The 19,509-nt window shown below is 41.2% G+C and overlaps 2 protein-coding genes across 3 annotated transcripts; both read right to left on the bottom strand.

Annotated features, from left to right (window-relative positions):
- Window positions 1-1,214: 1,214 nt before the first annotated feature.
- Window positions 1,215-5,272, bottom strand: LOC133418181 (synuclein-like). Its single transcript, XM_061706614.1, has 5 exons — window positions 4,940-5,272; window positions 3,267-3,308; window positions 3,036-3,163; window positions 2,393-2,434; window positions 1,215-1,495 (listed from the first exon to the last, which is right to left on the bottom strand). Exons 1-5 carry the CDS (start codon window positions 5,058-5,060, stop codon window positions 1,487-1,489), a joined length of 342 nt encoding a protein of 113 aa, XP_061562598.1. The 5' UTR covers window positions 5,061-5,272; the 3' UTR covers window positions 1,215-1,486.
- A 1,302-nt stretch (window positions 5,273-6,574) lies between these two features.
- Window positions 6,575-16,399, bottom strand: ldb3b (LIM domain binding 3b). Of its 2 annotated transcripts, XM_061706612.1 has the most exons (9): window positions 16,178-16,399; window positions 11,333-11,484; window positions 11,178-11,253; window positions 10,202-10,224; window positions 8,588-8,785; window positions 8,431-8,454; window positions 8,019-8,188; window positions 7,300-7,336; window positions 6,575-7,159 (listed from the first exon to the last, which is right to left on the bottom strand). In XM_061706612.1, exons 1-9 carry the CDS (start codon window positions 16,271-16,273, stop codon window positions 7,063-7,065), a joined length of 873 nt encoding a protein of 290 aa, XP_061562596.1. In that variant the 5' UTR covers window positions 16,274-16,399; the 3' UTR covers window positions 6,575-7,062. The 2 variants fall into 2 exon arrangements, with proteins under 2 accessions (XP_061562596.1, XP_061562597.1); XM_061706613.1 differs by lacking the exon at window positions 8,431-8,454.
- Between the last annotated feature and the right edge of the window lie 3,110 nt (window positions 16,400-19,509).

A 19,509-nucleotide genomic window follows, 5' to 3' on the forward strand; every position in this document is an offset into this window, starting at 1 on the left:
ATGCAAGTTCATTAAAAAATTTCTTGCACAACATTAAATTAGAAAAATCGTTAAACAGCAAAATGTATATTGATGTATTTTCTATTCATTGAGAAATCAGTACACTAATTTTATTTTTAATTAGAATCTTTGTCATTAATTTTAAAAAGCTAAAAATACCATATTCAATATTTTTAATCAGACGATAAATCATTATTTTTAAAAAGACAGCAAAAAAATCTAAATGTATATTTTGACTAATATAAAGGGATAAAATTACAAAAGTTATGCTATATTTTGTAGTTAAGTGTAATAAAATAGAAGGATGAAATGTCTACATTTTTATTTTTAATTGGAGGATTAATTTCATTTGCAAAAGCGGCAAAAATGTACAATTTATTTCATGTTTTTATTGGAAGAATCTTAAAATGTAAAACGCAAATAAGTTCATTGTAATTTATTTGTAATTAGAATGTGTCCTTTTAAAAAGCAGCAAAATATACAATTCATTTTTCAATTAGAAGAATTGTTGTCATTTCAGAAAAGTCAAACTATGTAATGATTTACATTTTCATTTAACGACGTGCTGTATTTTGTAGTGGAATGTAGTTCAAATATATGCAATATATTTGCAACTGATATGAAAGCGATGGAATTTCTACATTTTTATGTTTTAAATTGAGAAAATCAAGTTATTAATTTGAAATAGCGGCAAAAAAAAATTTTTTTGTAGTATTTTTAACTGAAATAAGGATGAAATAAATTGTGCAAATGATTGTCTATTTACAGCCAAAAGATGAAATACCGGTATGTTCCAAAACCAGTGAATGGCGGACACTACAGCAAACGCAGATGCAAAAAGTCTTTTCCAACAACAACAACAACAAAAACATTTTTTTCCACTTGTACACTTTTATAAAATCAGCATTGAAGCCAACTTAACCTGTGTGTGTGTGTGTGTGTGTGTGTGTGTGTGTGTCAGATTGGTGACTAATGAGGCAACATGTCGAATGGCCTCAGGAGAACACAAACTTGTTCCGCTCAAACACGCACGCACGATTGTGTGAGGCCGCGCATCCCGGTGAGTCCTGTGCGCAAAAACCTGCACGTGTTTTCATATAGTCAGACACTATGGATAATGAGGAAGTTTTATTTATTGGTCATTTAAAAGCCTTTCTTCTCAATTCAATTTGTACTTACTATTGCCGGTTACAGTATTGTGCGGTTTCTGTGCGTTTCATGCAAGTGCGTGTCTTTTTTTTTTTTTTTTTTTTAATTATTATTATTTTTTCAGGATTAGGGTGCGTAATTGGGATGACACTTGACACACGAGAGGCGAGGCGAGGCGAGGGGGATGCTGCATCCGGAAGAGTCCCACCCAGACAAGGGTTCGATTCCGTTTAAAAGGCGCCAAAAAAGAAGAAATGAATCAAAACAAACACCTGGACTGTTGTAGAGCGGGTCGAAGGGGAGCGAGGGGCCGCTGGAGAACAGGTCCTGACAGGAACTAGTAGCCCTGTTAAAGGAGGCGTGAGACAGAGTCGAGCCGAATAAAGTATTAATAGTACATAAGTTAAAACGGATATATTTTTTTAAACGAGAACAAAGTTGTAGCATTACTAGAGGCCGTCATTTTACTACAATGAAGCTAGGATAACAAAGTCAAAATGTTTTTACGACACATTTATTTCAGGACAGAATAGTTGGAAAATACAAAAAAAAGTGTAGTTGCATTACCAGAAAAAGTCGTCATTTCAAAAGAGTTCAAACATTTTTTCTGAGAAAACGTTTCACAAGACGAAAGTCATAATAGAAAGAGAAATAAATCCGTTGTAAATTTGTTGTATTGTGAGAAGCAGTTCCATCAGTATAGAGTTGTAATAGAAGAAAAAAAGGAACATATTCTCATGATAAAAACTATCAATGGGAAGAAGAAACTAGTAATATGACAAAAAAATATTTTTACAAAGGTATTAATTAAATTGAAGCCATAATTTTACTAGTGAAGTCGTAATTTCTATTTAAAAAAAAGGTTAATAACACCAAAATTGTTACAAATAATAAGGTTACAAAGTAAAAACAAAAAACAAAAAAAACGTCCAAATTACAACAAAAAAAAAAAAAGTTTTTTTTTTTTTTTTTTTTTTTTTTTTTTTTTTAAATCCAGATGCACACAAATCGAATGGGAATGTCACAGGAATCAGCGTATAATGTTTTGGTGTATAATTTTCAGACGCGCAAATCGAGTGCACTGCACTGCAGCTTTATTCCGACCTGCGCTCCAAAAAAAACCAAAAAGTTAGCTTTGTTTTCCAATTACTTACAATAAACTCCCCTATAATACATCCTTTTCATTGGAAACCGGCAATGAACGAACATGTATATTGTATGTATTTCGCAGATTTGGTCTTACCTCTCCTCTTTCGCCACCTTGCTCCGTCCCTCCGTATTCTCCCTGAGGGTGGACGGGAAAAACAACACCAAATAAATTTGAGAAACTTAGAAACTTTCAAGTGCCCGTCGCCAGAAAGCCATGAGAACGTGCGGCAGCCCTGTCGTCCAATCGCTGGCGTCGTGCTGGACGTGTTAGTCTTACTTTGTGTTGACAGAGTGACCCACACGCTAACGCACTTCAAACTTCATTTAGGGCAAAAATGATAAATAATGGAGCCACGTGAGGACAGTATAATACAGATGTGTGGATCTCGAAAAACCCCAAGTCAAGTTACTTGTATCTCAAGGCGTCACTTTGTAGTTGTCAAAACTGACTTTGAGTTTGGAAACTAGCTCTTCTCTGTTCGCAGCCTTGTTGTTAGTGTAAGCAGTGCACATTAGCGGGGAAGCGCTCTGAGTTATGGAAAGTGCAAAAAAAAAAAATAATAATAATAATACAAATGTAGTCGGATATATTAGCAGCATGCACGATATAGGCACCTCGTTTACAGACTCCTCCTATCAGGGGCACACGGAGACAAACAATATTGCGAAATAAGCGATGATGTAAGATAAATGGTCCCTGAAATGATGAGTGAGAGGCGGTCGCCGCGGCAACCGACCTGGTTCAGGAGCCCGGCGGACGCGGCGATGTTCTCCACGCCCTCGGTGGCGGCCTGCGACACCTCGTCGCCGCCGCCGATGGCCGTGTCGGCCACGATGTTTGCCTGGTCCACAGTTCGGTTGGCCACTAGGGGGCGTGGAGAGCACGGGCTTATTCGAGGCGAGCTCTTGAAACTTTCGGAACGTGACACGAATTTGTCCCAAAATGTTACGGCGTTAAATGTACTTACCGGTATTTACTGATGACACAACGCCCTCCTTTGTCTTGTTACCTGACCGAGAGAGGCACACACAAAGTTTCAACCAATCAGCTCCCTACCGATCGTTGCGTCAATGTGTGCACTTATCAATCATTATAATAATGTATTCTACTTATATAGCGCTTTTTTCAAGGAGCTCAAAGCGCTTTGCGATCGCACAAAGCCTTCTTTCATTCCACAGTCGCACGCTAGCGCCGGTAAGCTACTTGCTTAGACGCAGCCGCACTCTGACCGAAGCGCGGCTGCCATTCTGCGCCTACGGCCCCTCCGACCGCCTTCATTCATGGGCTTCTTGCCCACCCTACTCCTCTTGAGACAACCAATCAGCTAACCCAAACCTTAACCCTTAGCTACCCTTTAGCCCTTTCTGTGCTAGCTCATTGCCTGACCCTCAAGGTGGGTGGGCCAATCAGCTCCTTACCTGCTCTTTCCTAGTCAACCAATCAGCTCCTTAGGTAGTCTGCGCCTTCCTTCAGCCAATCAACTCATTAACTACCCTTCTGCTTCTGTGGAAACCAATCAACTCCTTAGCTACGCTCCAGTTTCTTTTCGCGTCTCAGCTCCTTAACGACCCTTCTTCTTCTTCTTCTTCTTCTTCTTCTTCTTCTTCTTCTTCTTCGTTAGCAGCTATCTTACCTCCTCCCCTCCCCTGCTCCTTCCTTCAGCCAATCAACACCGTTTTTTTGCTCGTCTCAATTCCGAACCTACCTTCTGCTCCCTCGTCAGCCAACCACGTCTTTAACTACCCTTCTGTTCTGTGTTAACCAGTTAGCCCCTTACTCACCTCCTCTTCCCCTTCCCTTGATAGCCAATCAGCATCCAGCTACCCTCGCGTCTTGCTCCGCTGACACTTTCTGTCGGGTCAGCCTGTGCCCGTTGATTCTTTTTTTGTTCTTTTCCCACCCGTCCGGTCCCGCCATTCGGTTTGGGCCCGCCTCTTAACGTCATTCCAAGTGCGCTCGTTACGAGCAGATTAATCGCATTTATTATATAATCTACCATGGCGAGCGATGGAGAGGGGGATGAAAATGTCGTGCGAGGGACGGAAATGCCGGGAAAGTACTTTAGCGCATTTGCGGCCTTTCGGGTCGACCGAACCCCCCACCACCGCCCCCCCCCCCCCCCGCTGCACATGCGCCGCCGGCCTCGTGCTTGCGGACCCACACTGCTGCATCGTGTGCGCACACACACACGCACACTGCAATGACACAGGGTCTTTCTGCCCCGTTTGTGTTATAGCAGACAGAACTGATCAAAGCTCGCAGATTGGCGCGTTTTGCATGCAATTCTCCCCCTCCCCCATCTTTTCAGATGGGGAAGGGGGGGCCGAGTGGAAGGTGTTAAGTCATCCGAGCGGCACACAGGACGAGGTGACGCAGTGCTCATCTTATATAATAACGATAACACCCTGAGCCCCACTTTTGTGCTGCTAATTAGACCCCCCCCCCCCCCCCCCCCCAGAATGCCTCTAAGCGCCCTTGAGAGGTGACACAGTCGCCCGAGGGCTGTATCGCGTATCGAAACACTCTTTCATTCAGAGGATTCGAAAATGTTCTTTTTCGACCCAGTCCGCCAAGCGAGACACTTCGCATCCGCCCCGACTTTCTCGTCCCCCCCTTACGCCCCTCGAGCCGAAGCCTTACCGACATACATCACCCCTTCCTTGGTCTTGGCCGCGGCCTCCTCCATGCCGGCTTTGGTCTTCTCTGCGGCCGCCACCACGCCCTCCTTGGCCATGGAGAAGCCCTTCATGAGCGCATCCATCGTGGGGCGACGGCACGGCTGCTGGCGGACGCTCGGCGGGTGGGTCGGCTCGGGCCGGCTGCTTGACGGTGAGCGCGCGGCGAGTGCGGGATGTGGCACGTCGGCGTGCGCGCGCGCGTGCGCGTGTCTCGACTCCGCCTCCCTCGCCTGCTCCAGCTGGGAAAAAGATGGGAGGGAAGCAGCAGCAGCAGCCGGCGGCGGAGGGATGCTGCAGCGTTTTTCACGTCATCTGCTGATGAATGCTGAGTCATGCCAAGATGAAGACCCCTCTCCCCATTGCGATTCTGCAAATTTGATTTTGTTAGTCTTCCCCTGCCTATTCACGAGTAGCTACTCACAAATTCAGCGCAAATTATTTTTTGGGAAACGAGCCTCTATACATTTCGGAACATCTTTTTTTTTTTTGTTCTTTCTGAAGTCCCCTAAAATGCCGCAAGATGGTGCCAAAGCAACGTCCAATAGAAACCTGCCAAGGAACTATGTTGAGGTGAGGGGAGGAGCTTTTGTTTGACAGGCCAATGCCCTGTCTAATAGAAAAGTAGAGCTTTGGTGCCATCTTGTGCCATCTATAGGCAATTATAAACCTTTTCGAGGATGTCAATTACTCGCATTTGTTTTGCTATTCGCAGCATTGCTAGGTCACGACCTGTTTTTTTTTTTTTTTTTTTTTTTTTTTAACCCTTTGTGGCCACCATAGTTCTTCAGTCAATGCAGAAATTAAACGTTTTTGTTTGTAGTTCGACCAAAAATCTTATCTGTCATCAATCAGATGTAGCGACACTGTGTGAGTGTTTACACTATATTTAGCCTTTTTGTCACATAATTGTGACAAACAAGTCTTAAGTGCTTTTTCAAGTTTAATCATGATCTCTACTCCTACGATGGCTATATTTGTAGTTATAGTTCTAGAAAAAAAGTTGTATGTTTTCAAGGGGAAAAATAAGTCCTAATCCCTTGAGTCCTAATTACAAGTTGTTATTCAGAGGAAACAAAAGTTTTTGTTTTTTTCTAGAAAAATTATTTTCCCTTGAGAAAATGAGTCCAAATCTCGTGAGAAATAGTGAAGTCATAATTTTTTGAGAGAAATAAAGTATTTTTCCCCCCATAAAGTTGTATGTAATTTTAAAGGTGTATAAACAGTCTTTCTTTTACTAGAATTTTTTTTTTTTTCCAAGAACAAAATGTCCTTTTGAGAAATTTGGAATCTGAGAGAAAAGTTGTGTATTTTGAGAAATCCTATTTTTTAGTATTTAAAAAAAAATACATTTTCCAATAAAAGAAATATTTTTTGAGAACCTATGATAAGTTTGGATCTTGAGACATTTTTTGAAAAATCTTATTTGGAAAAAGTTATTTATTTTGAGGGGGAAAAAAAATGCAAACTTTTTTTTCTTTCTATAAAAAGTCAGATCATATTACATTGTGGGGACCCACCCCCGCAACAACATTCCACAATATTAATTATGAATGCAAATTCCATTTAGCATGCCACAATGCATCCATGTCAGTTTAGGAAAACATTTATTCACATTGACATCAGTTTATTTTGAGTGCATTTTTACATACTGTCTTTGTGTGCATGTCCAAACATCTCGTGTGTGCGTGTGTGTGTGTGCGCGCACGCATGTGTTTGTGTGGCAACTTCCACTCCCCGCGTTCGTAAACGAGGACCGAACGCATGCGTGTCATTTTTGTACACTTAACAGGAGCACAGAGGAAACACAATACGCAGAACTCAGCTGCAGACACACCAAATGCGTAACACATACGTACTGTATACACATACAGTATATATACAGTACGTATGTTTACAGTATATACTGAGGCATTCTCACACTAACAGTTCCACATTCTACTAGTCTATAAGCGACACTGTCTCGCATTCCTCTTGCTTATTAATTTATTTCCCGTGTGTTTTTATATTGCTCCATGTGCCCTTCCTTCCTTCCTTCCTTCCTTCCTTCCTTGCATCCTTCCTTGCTCTCTGATTTCTTCTTCTCGTCTACTCCTGGACGTTGAGGATCTGTGCAGACAATCCGTGGTGCCATTTTCTCAGCTTGGCGAAGCGAGGGCCTCGCATCTCCGACTCAAACTTTTCTCTGTGGGGGGGTTGATATTTGATTGTGGGTAAAAAAAAAAAAAAGAAGAAGCAAATGATGACATCGCGGTAAAAACAGGTGTTCGAGTGTTATGAAAATAGGGGGTGTGGTATACGCTCAGCCCTCGAAGTAGAGTTTACCTCGACTTCTGCAGAGCTTCTTCATTTGGGTCTTGCACTTTATGGAGAGACAAGAGGATTCATTACGACTGCACTTGACACACTACGTCTAGCCAATCATTCGTTTAGGTTTCACTGTCCCAGAAAAAAAAAAAAAAAAACTTACAACAAAAATCGCAATTTTTTCAAGAAGAAAAATCATCTGTTTTCAGTTTTTCGAGGACAAAAAAAAAAGACAATTTTTTAAAAATAGATTATTTTATTTATTAATTTTTTTTTAGGAAAGGTTATATTTTCAAGAGTTCAAATCCTATGACTTTTGAGTTAATTTTTTGGGGGGACATTTATTATTATTATTTTTTTTCAAGTCATATTTTTAAGAAACAAAGTATTTTCCCAAGGGGGGGGGGGGGGAGTTCAAAGACAGTCAAAGCTATATTAGAAGTGACTTTATGAGAAACACGGGCGCAGACATGTTTGACGAGCACGCGATGACGTAAATACTCGTGATTGGCATCAAAGGAAATGATGCTAGCTGCAGCAAAATGTGTACGGCGCTAGTTTCTGAAAATGAAACCTTCGTTTTGGACATTTTTACACAGGGCTGGAGCTATACAGCCTGCCAGGAGGTGTCGCTCTTTTGTCTAAATGACGCTTTTGCATTTCAACTCATTTACTTTTTTTTTTTTTTTTTGCTCGACCGCGCCGTGGCAGGCTCGGAAGCGGGCCGTCCGACTCACTGTATTCGGTTCCGGTGATGTGGGCCAGCATCCTGAAGCTCTTGGACTGCAGGTTGGCGGCGCGGCGAGCCCACTCTGACAGGTCCAGGGAGTTGTCGCTGGGCCTGATCACCGCCTGGTACACGGGCGAGGCGCAGTCCACCACCGGGTCCTTCATGGGCAGCACCCCGCTGCCGGACGCACACACGCACCCGGCCGGCCGTAAGTATTTGCGCTTAGCGGTGAAGCGGGAGCGGGGAACGGACAGCAATGTATGAAGCCGTCTTAAAGGAGACATATTATGCATTCCCCCCCCCCCCCCCCCCCCCCAATCAAATCAAGACACACCACGCTTTGTAAACAGGCGGTATATGTAAGCAGAGGTAAAAAGTCCCCTTTAAGCGTTGTTGTTATGAGGCGGGATGGTACTCACGCCAAGGGGGATCCCGCCTCCTCACTGAGGTCACGACCCGGGGGGCGGGGGAGGATGAGGATGAGGAGGGAGGGAGGATGGAATGAGCAAGAGCAAAATGGGTGACACCGCATATGCATGGAACATACCGGATGGCGGCGGCGGGGTTCAAGCTCACCCTTCGTGACCTTTAGCCTGCGACTGTCCGGCGATGGCGTCCATGATGGCGTCCTGCGAGTACATGCTGATGGGCGTGTTGTACTGCGCGTGCACGATGGTGGCCTTGCCGCCGGGGCCCCGCACCTCGATGGGCTTGTGGGTGGACAGGGCCGAGTCTTTCAGGGCGATGGGGTTGAAGCTGGGGGTGTACTCCAGGCTGTCCCCACAAAGCACACAGGGCCGCGTCGTAACGCACAGGGCCGATAGGGGGTGCTGTTGCTTCATTCCTTGAGGTCATCTTGACCAACAAACACTCCACAATATCCCATGCAGTTAGTATTTTAGTTTTAAGGCCACAATGGCAAGAGACATATGCAAGCATACTGTGAGAATAAAGTCTTATTTTCCCCCAAAATAATCATAATAGATTTAATTTTTTTTTTTAAGAAAAAGGGGGAATGGGTGGAGTCCGCCTTTCGCCCGATGCCGACTGGGATGATGTCGCTCCAGCGCCCCGCGACCCCAACCGCGATAAGCGGTGTTGGAAATGGATGGATGGGAATGAATGAATTTTTTTTTTTTAAAGGAGAAACTCTTATTTTCCAAAAGATTTTTTATTTTCCAGTTTAAAGTCATATTTATATTTGAGAAAAAAAGTGAAACTTTTTGGAGCTCTTTTAAAATTGGAAGTATTTCTTGAGAGAAAATATCAATCTTATGGCAAAACAGTCGTATTTTTGAAAAAAGCTTTATTTTTAGAAAAGTTATCATCATATCAGAATTTTAAAACCTTTTTTGAAGTCTTTTTTTGGCATGTTTTTAAAAGTGTATTCCCCCCCCCCCCCCCCCAGTAAAAGTTTTATTTTTTGAGAAAAATTTTTTTTTTCGAGTCAGAGCTTTTCAAGAAAAATGTTGTATTACTTCCATTTAAAGTGTAATCAAATCACAATATATTAGTATTTGTTTAGAATAATAAAAAAATAAAAGCAAATTTATTCCAGAACAATTCATATTATTTTGGGGAAAAAAAATAATCATGTTCTAAATCACGAGATAAAAAGTATTATTTTTGCAGAAAAGGAAGTCATAATCTATTGTCTAAATAAGTTGTAGACTTATTTAGACAATAGGGGGGGGGAGCAGGGTGGGGGATCAAATTTATTTATAATTTTGTTTTATTATAATTTTTTTTTCCAAGATTGAAATAAGAAATCTGAAAAAAGTGAATTTATTTCAACGAAGGTATTTGTTTCAAAGAAGTCATGAGTTTTTTTGTTTTTTTTTGGGAGGAGGGTTTTCCAAGAAAAGTGATTTTTGTTTTTAGGGACTTTTCAAGAAAAACATCTTTTGAAACACGTTACATTTTTTGAAAATAAATAATATATTAATATTTTTCACTTTTTTTTTTTTTCCTCCAGAAAAAGTCCTTAGACCTCAGACAACACAACACAACACAACACAACACAGTGACCACACTCTCACGTGCAGTACATGCTGTACCTACACACTGTTGCAACATTGTCAATAAAGGATTTAAAAAAACCAAACCAAAACATGAGTTGGATTGACTTGACGGTGTCACTCGCACTGCACACATCATGCACGTTCAGCCACGTTGAAAGCGCACACTGACTTTGCAGGTGTGTTGGCGATGACCTGCAACACACACACAAAAAAAGAAACTTTATATCGTGCTGACAACAATGGCACCGTCTACGCCGCTCGGAAACTATCCAATCCCCTGTAATCCTCCGTCGCCGTCGTCATCATCATCATCATAGTCATCCTCCCCCTCCCACCTCGCCCCGGCATCCCTGAGTGTGAGTGACAAGAGCAGGGGGTGGGGGGGGGGGCATAAATAGCCTGGAACGGCTACAAATACCTGCGGCAACACACACACCACCTGATCCGCTTATCACAAGTACACACACACACACACACGCACGCACGCACGCACGCACGGACACCCTATCTGCGACTGAAGAGGATGCTGATGCTGATGATGCGTGACGGGCTCGGAACATTCCGCCCACGCGTCGGACAGCTGCTCTGGCGTCGTCCGATGAGGCGTCGGCGTCACGTGCGCCCGACACCTGACTTATCAACATGGCCGCCCGCCGACTGATAAGCGGACGCGGGCAAAGCGGCCAGCGAGGACCGCTCGGGATCGAGCTGCGGTCGGCTGCTCCTTGAGGATCCTTTTTAAGGTTGCCATAGCAACTGCTGACCTCCGAAATGTCATCCATCATCGGTTTCCTAGCGGGACACTAACCTTTAACCCTAATAATAGCTTAACCCTAAGCCTACCTTAAAAAAAATTTTTTTTTTTTTTAAAATCACTTTTTCTCAGTCCTCTCTGGCTCCATCTTGTGCCTCTAATTTGAATTGCAAGAAACCACCGCGTCTGAGAAAAACAACCCATCCGAGACAAGGCGTGACTGATGAGGTGTTGATCATTTGTTGTGCACACGCGGGCACACACGCAGCGCAAACCCTTCCCCCGTGACCTCGCTCTGACCTGTTAACTTGGGCTTCGGGAGCGTTGGCGAAACGACGCAACTCCGGAAATGACACAAATAGGATCCCGTTTCTATTGTGTGTGTTCAAACCTTCTGGTGGGGGATGACGGGCATGGGGGAGTCCATCCTGGGGGTGGCAGTGGGGACGGGCGCAGGACGTCTGGACCTGAATGGAAAAAAAAGCCTATTTTTCTTTTCACGTGGACTTGGATGTATTTCACGTGGACGTTGGCGCTGTTGCTTACTTGTGCATGCTGAGCACCAGTCTGCCGGTGGCCAGCTTGATCTTGTTCTGGGCCTCCAGGTGCGTCAGGCCGTCGGTGCCGACGCCGTCGATGGCCGAGATGATGTCGCCCTGCGCCAGGCTGCCGCCCGACGCTTTGCTGCCGGGGGTTATCTGCGCCGGGACACGCGCATTTCTCAGGAAACGCACACGCAAAAACCCTCCGAGGTGATAGTACAAAAAGCAAACTACGGCGGTGCCTTGACTTACAAGCTTCATTTATACTGCGAGCACGCTTGTAACCGAAAACGTTTGCATCTCAAATCATCTTTTTTCAACTGAAATGAATGGAAATGCTATTAATCGGTTCCAGCCTCCCCCCCACCCCATAAAAGAACAACATTTTATTTTTTTTGCTAACACATTTCTTTAACAAGAAAAATAACCCTCTACTGTAGTGTTGCCCTTTATAAAAACACAGTAATAACATAATTAAATACAATGTTAAGAATTAAACAATTGTGCTGCTCATTCCGGTGTGCTCGCCAGGGCCACCAGGTGGCAGTATAATATATACTGTACATACAAGTGTACACAAAGAATGATGAAACAAATTTAAGGAAAATAATTGTATTTTTCAGGAAAGTCTTTTTTTTCTTTCGCTTAATTTAACGATCCAAAAGTTATAACCTTATGCAAAAAATACTTGACAAAGATTTGTATTTTTCCCAATAATATAATTGTATTTTGTTGACAAAAAAGTATACATATATATATATATATATATATATATATATATTTTAATAAGAATAAAGTCTTTTTTTTGAAGGAGAACATCAGATTTCTGGGAGAAAAATTGTTTTTAAGAGAAATTTAATTTCTAAATATATAATTTTTAAGATACATTTTTTTTTTAAGGAAAAACATTTTGTTTTTAAAAATAAATGATTTTTCCAAACATATTTTTCAAGAATAAAGTATTTTTGTTGTTGAAAAGAATGGTATTACCAGAATGATGCTATGATTTAATGAGCAGACAAAAAGTTGACGTTAACGCTCCCTCTCCCTAATGTGTCAGCCTTCAAAGGGCGAGTAGTTTTACTTTATTTTAGTTTTATTTGGTTTTTATTTTAGAGTGGTAAACGCCTCTCTTTTTGTCAAAGTTAACAATGTAAAAAAAAAAAAAAAAAAAAAAAACCTCAACAAAAATCCTTCAGTTACTGTTTGGGTTTGCTTTTTTTAATTTATTTATTTATTTATTTATTTCCCCCCCCCCATGCGCGCGCTGGCCCTTTAAGACGAGACAGTATCAGGTCTAAATTTACAGGCAACTCGTTAAAGAGTTAAAAATATGCCATGGTGTTGATGCCTGCGGACGAGTGACCCCTCTGAAGGGAGGCGCGCACGCGCACGCGCACGCGCACGCGCACGCACACGCCCATCACACCTGCCACTAACATTCACTCTTGTCGGAATCCAGAAATTGACTTCCTTCTTGCGTCAACATTTCAAATAACTTGGAAATAATATTCCAGTCTTCATTTTGTCCCGTTTTTGCACGAAAAGAAAATTCTAGTTTTGCACACACGCACATGCACACACAAATATTAGCCTTCTGAGGTCAGGCTAATATTTACGTTGAAGATGAACGACAAATCGAAGAGTTCTTCTCCTATTTGTTTCCAGCTAATTGTGTTCGTAAACAATACCTGGGTGGTAATCTTACAAGAAAATTCAATGTTGTAAAGTTCTGAGAAATGCAAGTCTTTTGAAGAAAAATGTGCATTTAAAAAACAAGACTAAAAAAAGAAGAAGCCATAAACAACTGAAAAAAGATTTTGGAAAACATTGTGTATTTTTCTAAGAAACAAGTCAATTGTTTTGCTTGAAAACAAGTCATAATATCAAAAGTTAAAAAAAGTAGGAAAAAGTAATATTTTTCTAGAAAAAGTTGTATTTTCTAGAGGATTTTGTTAATAAAAAACAGTCAGTCAGAATCAGAAAAAAAGTTCTTTTGATCCATTTTATCCAGCTACTGTGTTACAAAACGATGCCACGTTGTCAGTGTTTTTCTTAAAAACAAGTCCTAATCTCTTGACAGCAGTTATTTTTCTGGAAAAAAAATGATGAGAAGAAAAAGTAGAATTTTGTTCAGAGAAAAAAAATTGTAAGTCTTCATTAATCTTATGATAAAAGTAGTATGTTTCTAGAGAAAAGGGTGTATTTTGAGAGGAAAAAGGTGGATTTTGTGCAGAGAAAAAAAATTGTTGACGAAAAAAATCCCCAACTCTCATTGGTTGTTTTTTTTTTAATCCAGAAAAAAAATATGTCTTTTAGACGGGAAAAGTGGATTTTATCCTGAAAAACTGTTATAAGTTTTTTTTAAAAAACGTTTTCAGAATTTGTTTATTTTTAGATAAATGTCATCTCATTAGAGTTTAAAAAGATCAAGAAATTTTTTTTAAAGGGTAAAATTGTTTTTTTGTCCAGAAAAAGTCATAAAGTTTGAGGGAAAAAAGTAGATTCTTTTCAAATGAAAAGGTGCTTTTTTTTTTTGTGGGTTTTTTTTTCCCCCAGAAAAAAAAGGCAGTCGCATGAGAATTATTTTGTGGTTTCTCGAAAAAAGAGGAAAAAGGTGTTTTTTTGCCGAGTTTTGAACGTGTTCTATAAATAAAATTGCGTTGAGTTGTAAAATGATGCCAGATTGTCACGGACCTGCCTGAGTTTGCCTAACGAGATGCGAACAAGACTTTCTCTTGGCAAATGTTGTCGGCAAAAGCGGGCCCGAACGCAACGGGAGCCAAGTCGGTAGGTCGCGGCCTTGCGTCAACGAGCAACGGCGGCGGCGGCGGCCGTAAATACCGGACCCTCGGTTCAGAAATGTGCGCCCGCCGCCCGTGAGCCCGAGATCAGGGAAGTATACGGAACGATTTCCGTGCGAACCTTTTTCCACTTCTCTCGGGGCCACAGCGCCTCGGTGTTGACCCCGGAATAGGTGAGCCCCTCGCTCGCCACCCCGTCTTCCCTGCGCCATTCCGACGCTATTTAAAGGAAAAGCTGTAAATACACCAAAGGGCCTGCCAGGGACCAAAGACCCCCCTCGCCCCCCCTGAAACCACAAGCGCCCTTTCGAAAACACTCTCCTATTGAGTCGCTTCCTCGTTGGCGATCATTTAAAGTCAACCACTACGGTCGACATTCATATGCTCGGAATGAGAATTTATTTATGTGGTGATATAATCAGAGGTGCACCTTACTTTTACGTGAGTATTAATGTGAAGAAGGATCGATACTTTTACTCCGTTACAATGATCGACATGCAGTCCGCCACTTTTATTTATCCATTCTTGCGCGTCTATTTTTAGACTCCACCTCCGACTTCCGCATAGGGCGCCGCTGCGGCCAATCCGACGTGATCACGTATGTCATGCGACTCCAATTCACCAATCAGAGGACACGAGGCAGTCACACGACTGGTCACGTAGCCTTCGCGAGCCAATCAAAAGGACTCATTTTGGGGAGAGGAAAAAAACCAACAACCATCCTTTGGAGACTCTAGAAATCGGCGGCTTTGCCGTGCGGCGCTTAAATTGCGACGGGCCAAACTTGGACAGTCCAGCCCACTTCTAACTTGAGAAAACACATTGCAGATGTTTCTGTTGTTGTTTTGCCAGTGGATATGGCAACATTAGCCCTGTTTTATGGTGTCGCGCATGGTCGGCTTCTTCGTGAAGTCATTTAAGCCAATAAAGCAAATCATGTTTCTGTAGGGCCCAATGCATGTGTTGTTGCTTTTTGGGCAGTTAAAAATTGAAATGGTGGCAGGTGTGTGTCGATTCCCATAAATGATATGTTTTATTTTATTTTATTTGATGTTCACGCTCTGATTTAAAACAAAATAAAAATACAAATAAATCTGAACTTACAAGTTTGGGTAAAATGGCTTTTTGTTTTCGTTTCGTTGTTTTGTACCAGATGCGTCGTTAATACATTTTGGGGGTAAGGGAGCAATTTCATGTAATATTCCGAGTCTCTAATTTATTTAGATTTTAAGAAGTGGAGATCATGGAGAAGAATGACAGTTTAATTTTCAAAGTTATATTTGTATCTGAGTCTCTAACGAGAGTGAGCTAAATCCATTTTTTGCCAATTTGAAGTGAGTTCCAATTGTGAGCTGCAGGCTTTTTGCTCCACGGTTTGTCATTTTCCTGATTTAGCCGCGCAACACTGGGCCAACTCCCATTTCCAAGATTTGGAAGTGAAGCTCAGAGATGTGTAGACTTGGAAAGCAAGTAACTCGAGCGCCGCCGTGCAAGTGAACGTTATTTAATCGTTCATGAAATTTCGATGAATTTGACAGATGTTCGGACTTAGACCACTAATGCACTGAACTTGTTTTTTTTTTTTTTTTTTGTAACCCTGGTTTGTTCTTTTTCTTTCAAGCAACCTCGATTGACGATCCAACCTATGAAACGGAAGACGACGACCTCAGTTGTGGATAAAATTGTCATTGCTCCTCAAATTCAAAATCAATATATTTGGCACAATGCCCCAAAATTTCAGTCAAAAACAAAACAAGTATCCACAAGAGGTAATCATGACTACGTAGAGATGGCCGAGATAAAAATCCTCCGGATTTTATTTCAGCTGCAAAACGTGAAATCGCTCTTCTCCAATGTGACCAAAATGGAGTTGGCCCAACCAAGCTGAAAGTTCAAATCCAGCGAGGCCTGCGGGTTCGAAGTGTACCAAATCCACACCGCGTTGTCATTTCAGTGACACGTTGCGTCGTTTTCGTCACTTTTTGTGAGTGCCGCTCGCCGATGCGTTCGAGTACCCCTGGCTGTTTTTTTTCTGACGCTCTTACCCTGGAGACGGTGAGGGGCATGTTGAAGTCCTTCCCGCCCTGCAGCCGGAAGCCCCACGGCGCCGGGCCGTTCAGCGTCACCGTGTACGTGCTCATGTCGGCTCCCGGTGAACGTCTGCGAATGCGTACGTGCGAGTCCTGGCTCTCCGCGCTGGCCCTGCACTTATCCTGCTGGTGTTGTCTGCAGCACCCCCGCCTCGCACCTTTGCTGCTGCCGCTCCTCACGTCGGGGGCCTGCCTGAGCAGACCCTCGAGGGGGAGGGGGGAAGGAGGGGAGGGGGCCGTGGCGACACGCAAATACACAAAAAATACACACGGGAAGAACCAGGCGACACCCCAAACTCGCCTGCAAACTCCACTTTCAAAATCAAAAACAACAAAATGTGACTTTTCGGGGCGTAATTATGATAGTAACATCAATATCAACATTGTGGATTCCTTTCTGGCCGACTAGGCTGGCTGTAGCCTAAGAATAGCAACGGGGGCACGAGGGGGGGGGGGGGGTCGGGCTTGTGGGGGGGCTGTGGCCCCTTGTAAGGCTTGTAACCAGAAGCCCCAGAATGCTTCAGTGCCCGAGCACATGCAGCCAATATAGACCCGTCTTACTGCAACACATTCTCTCGCTCGCGGCCTTACGCTCAAGCAAGCGTGCCGAGTTTGTTTTTTCTCAACGGCCAAACTGACTTGAAAAAAAAAACAAAAAAAACATTAAAAATCCAAAAAGAAAAAAAAACAAATCCTACTTTTTCCTCATGAATTTATGAACTTTTCTTGCCATTTTTATATTTTTTTAAAAATCTAGAAAAAAAACTAGGTTATGACTTTTTTATTGGAAAAAAAAACTAGTTTTTCTAAAAACAAAATAATTATAACTGTCATTTAAAGAATGAAAAATGCATCTCAAAAAAATCTGTCAAATGTCACAAGAGCGCAACTTTTTTTGAACAAATAGCCATTTTTTTCCCTCATAAGTTCATGACCTCTCCCCTGCCTGCCCCCCAAAAATATTTTCCTCTAAAAAGCATCACTTTTTTTTTCTTGTAAAAAGACCACTTTTGTGTCATGAGATATGACTTTTTAAATTGGAAAAATCTACATTTTTCTAGACTTTTTCATTTTTTCCTCTTAAGCTTTTCTAAAAAAAAGAAAACATAGTTGGGAAATAGAAAACTAACTGTTAAATCTTCCAAGGTTTGAGTTCATTTTCCACCTTGTGTGTGTGAAACATAAGCATGACCTCAGGGGGCAAGTGTGTGTGCATGTATGTGTGTGTGTGTGTGTTTTTGAGGCCTCAGTTGTTAAATGAGAACAGGCAGCTAAAACACACACAGAGGGGTAGAAAATTCATTTATAAAAATGAAACAAAAAAAAATGAACGTGAAAAGGAAGAAGAAATATTACCTGTATCACGATGATATAATCAAAACAACAAGATACTCACTCAACTAAACCCATTATCTTTAATAGCAGTCATAGTTATCATTGTTATGCAATTACGACAGTAGTTCGTGATGCACATGTCGTAGCGTCTTTCACCTGTAGAGGGCGCCACAGGTGCACAGGCAGGCTGTAGAAAGTCAAAGGTCAAGCTGGTCAGCTTCACGCGCACATGTTTCTGCGGCATCCTCTCCAGCACAGGAAGTCGACGCCATTGTCATCTTCATTTGTTTCCATGGCTGTCACGTGATCGTCTTGCGCACACACACACACACACACACACGCACGCACACACTCAACACAGCCATCGGTCGGAAGACGTTTGCCTCACCGCGCTCGACCCCACCACGTCTTTTTACACAAGGTAGCAACAATTTTATTTAGAAAAATAAATAAAAACAACCATTGGAGACATTTTTGTACAAAGAATAAGCAAAACGGGATTTTGTGGGAGCACAATATACACTTCGGTGACCCTATACATCATATTTACATCTTTTGCCAAACGATTCTGTACATTCGATGCTCCATGCTAAACGATGTGCGCAGCGTGTATTGTAGAGCAACAATAACCACCGCGTCCCAATACATTTGTCCACCAAGTGTGCAATGTGTCCCAATACTTTTGTCCACATTGTGCAGGGGTGCGCAAAGTTTTAATCGAACTTGTTATATTTGAGCCCAATTAATTGAGCCCTTTCGTCCTAAAATTGGTTCATTCAAATGGGTTGATTCAATTTCTTTTTTGAAAAATTCATTTATCTCAGTAAATAACTGGTAGATTGATAGATTGTCAAATCAAAGAAAAATGACATTCCGTACATTTTTAAAAATGTGATAATTGGATAATTATAATTGAAATTATTATACATAATACAAAAATGAGCATGAACTAGTATTTCATTGGGACAATAAATAATTTTATTTGTTGCATTCATTTATGTGTTATATTTTCATTCACTTATCTCATTAAATAATTGGTTAATTGATATATTTTTATTAAAATAAAGCATGAGTTAAATAAACAAATTTACATATACTGCACATATATATTTTTAACAAAATAATTGGGTCGTTAATTCTAATCAACATAAATACATATACAAGTAATATTTAAAAAAATATGGTTTATTATTTTATTATGAAAATAAACTATTTATTTGTTACGTTACTTTAGTTATTTTGGGGTCTTTAGTCACTTTTTTCATGGATATGTCGAAAAATAATTTGCTGATACATTGTAAAGAACAAAAGAAATTAGTAAAATAAATGTACACAATTTATTTTATTTTATTTAAACTGTGTATATTTGATGAATTTTTTTTCAATTATATAATTTGAAAAAAAAAAAACATTTTCACTGTACACTGCAATGACAGTAGACTAATTCTGAATAATTGGTTAATTCATCATAATTAACTGAATTCTAAGTCATAACATAAAACATATGAATGTATAAAATTATGAAATTAAACTATATCACATTTTTTTACTTTTACTTTTACTTTTTTACTTTCTTCAAATTTTGCCCTTGAGCCCAAAAGTTTGCCCTCCCCGAATAGACCACCAGGTGTCCCTAAACCTTTGTCCACAAAGTGTAACAACAACAACAACAACGACAACAACATTGTTGTAGCTGCTGCTACAATACACTTGGAAGAAGAGCATTAAAAAAAAAAATTCTGTATGAAATAAAACCAATAAAAGTAAGTAAGTAAAAATCCACAGTGTTACTTTAAGATACGATACATCTTGATGCACCGGCATATAAACAAATAAAAACAAATGATTAAATATACAACTAGGGATGTTAGACATCACTTTTTTTCAGACCAGTACACCAGTTCACTGTTCAGTACTCAGCCGATACCGAGTACCGATAGCAGTAGTTCTTT

Source organism: Phycodurus eques, chromosome 19, assembly GCF_024500275.1.
Source record: "Phycodurus eques isolate BA_2022a chromosome 19, UOR_Pequ_1.1, whole genome shotgun sequence".
Lineage (NCBI taxonomy): Eukaryota > Metazoa > Chordata > Actinopteri > Syngnathiformes > Syngnathidae > Phycodurus > Phycodurus eques.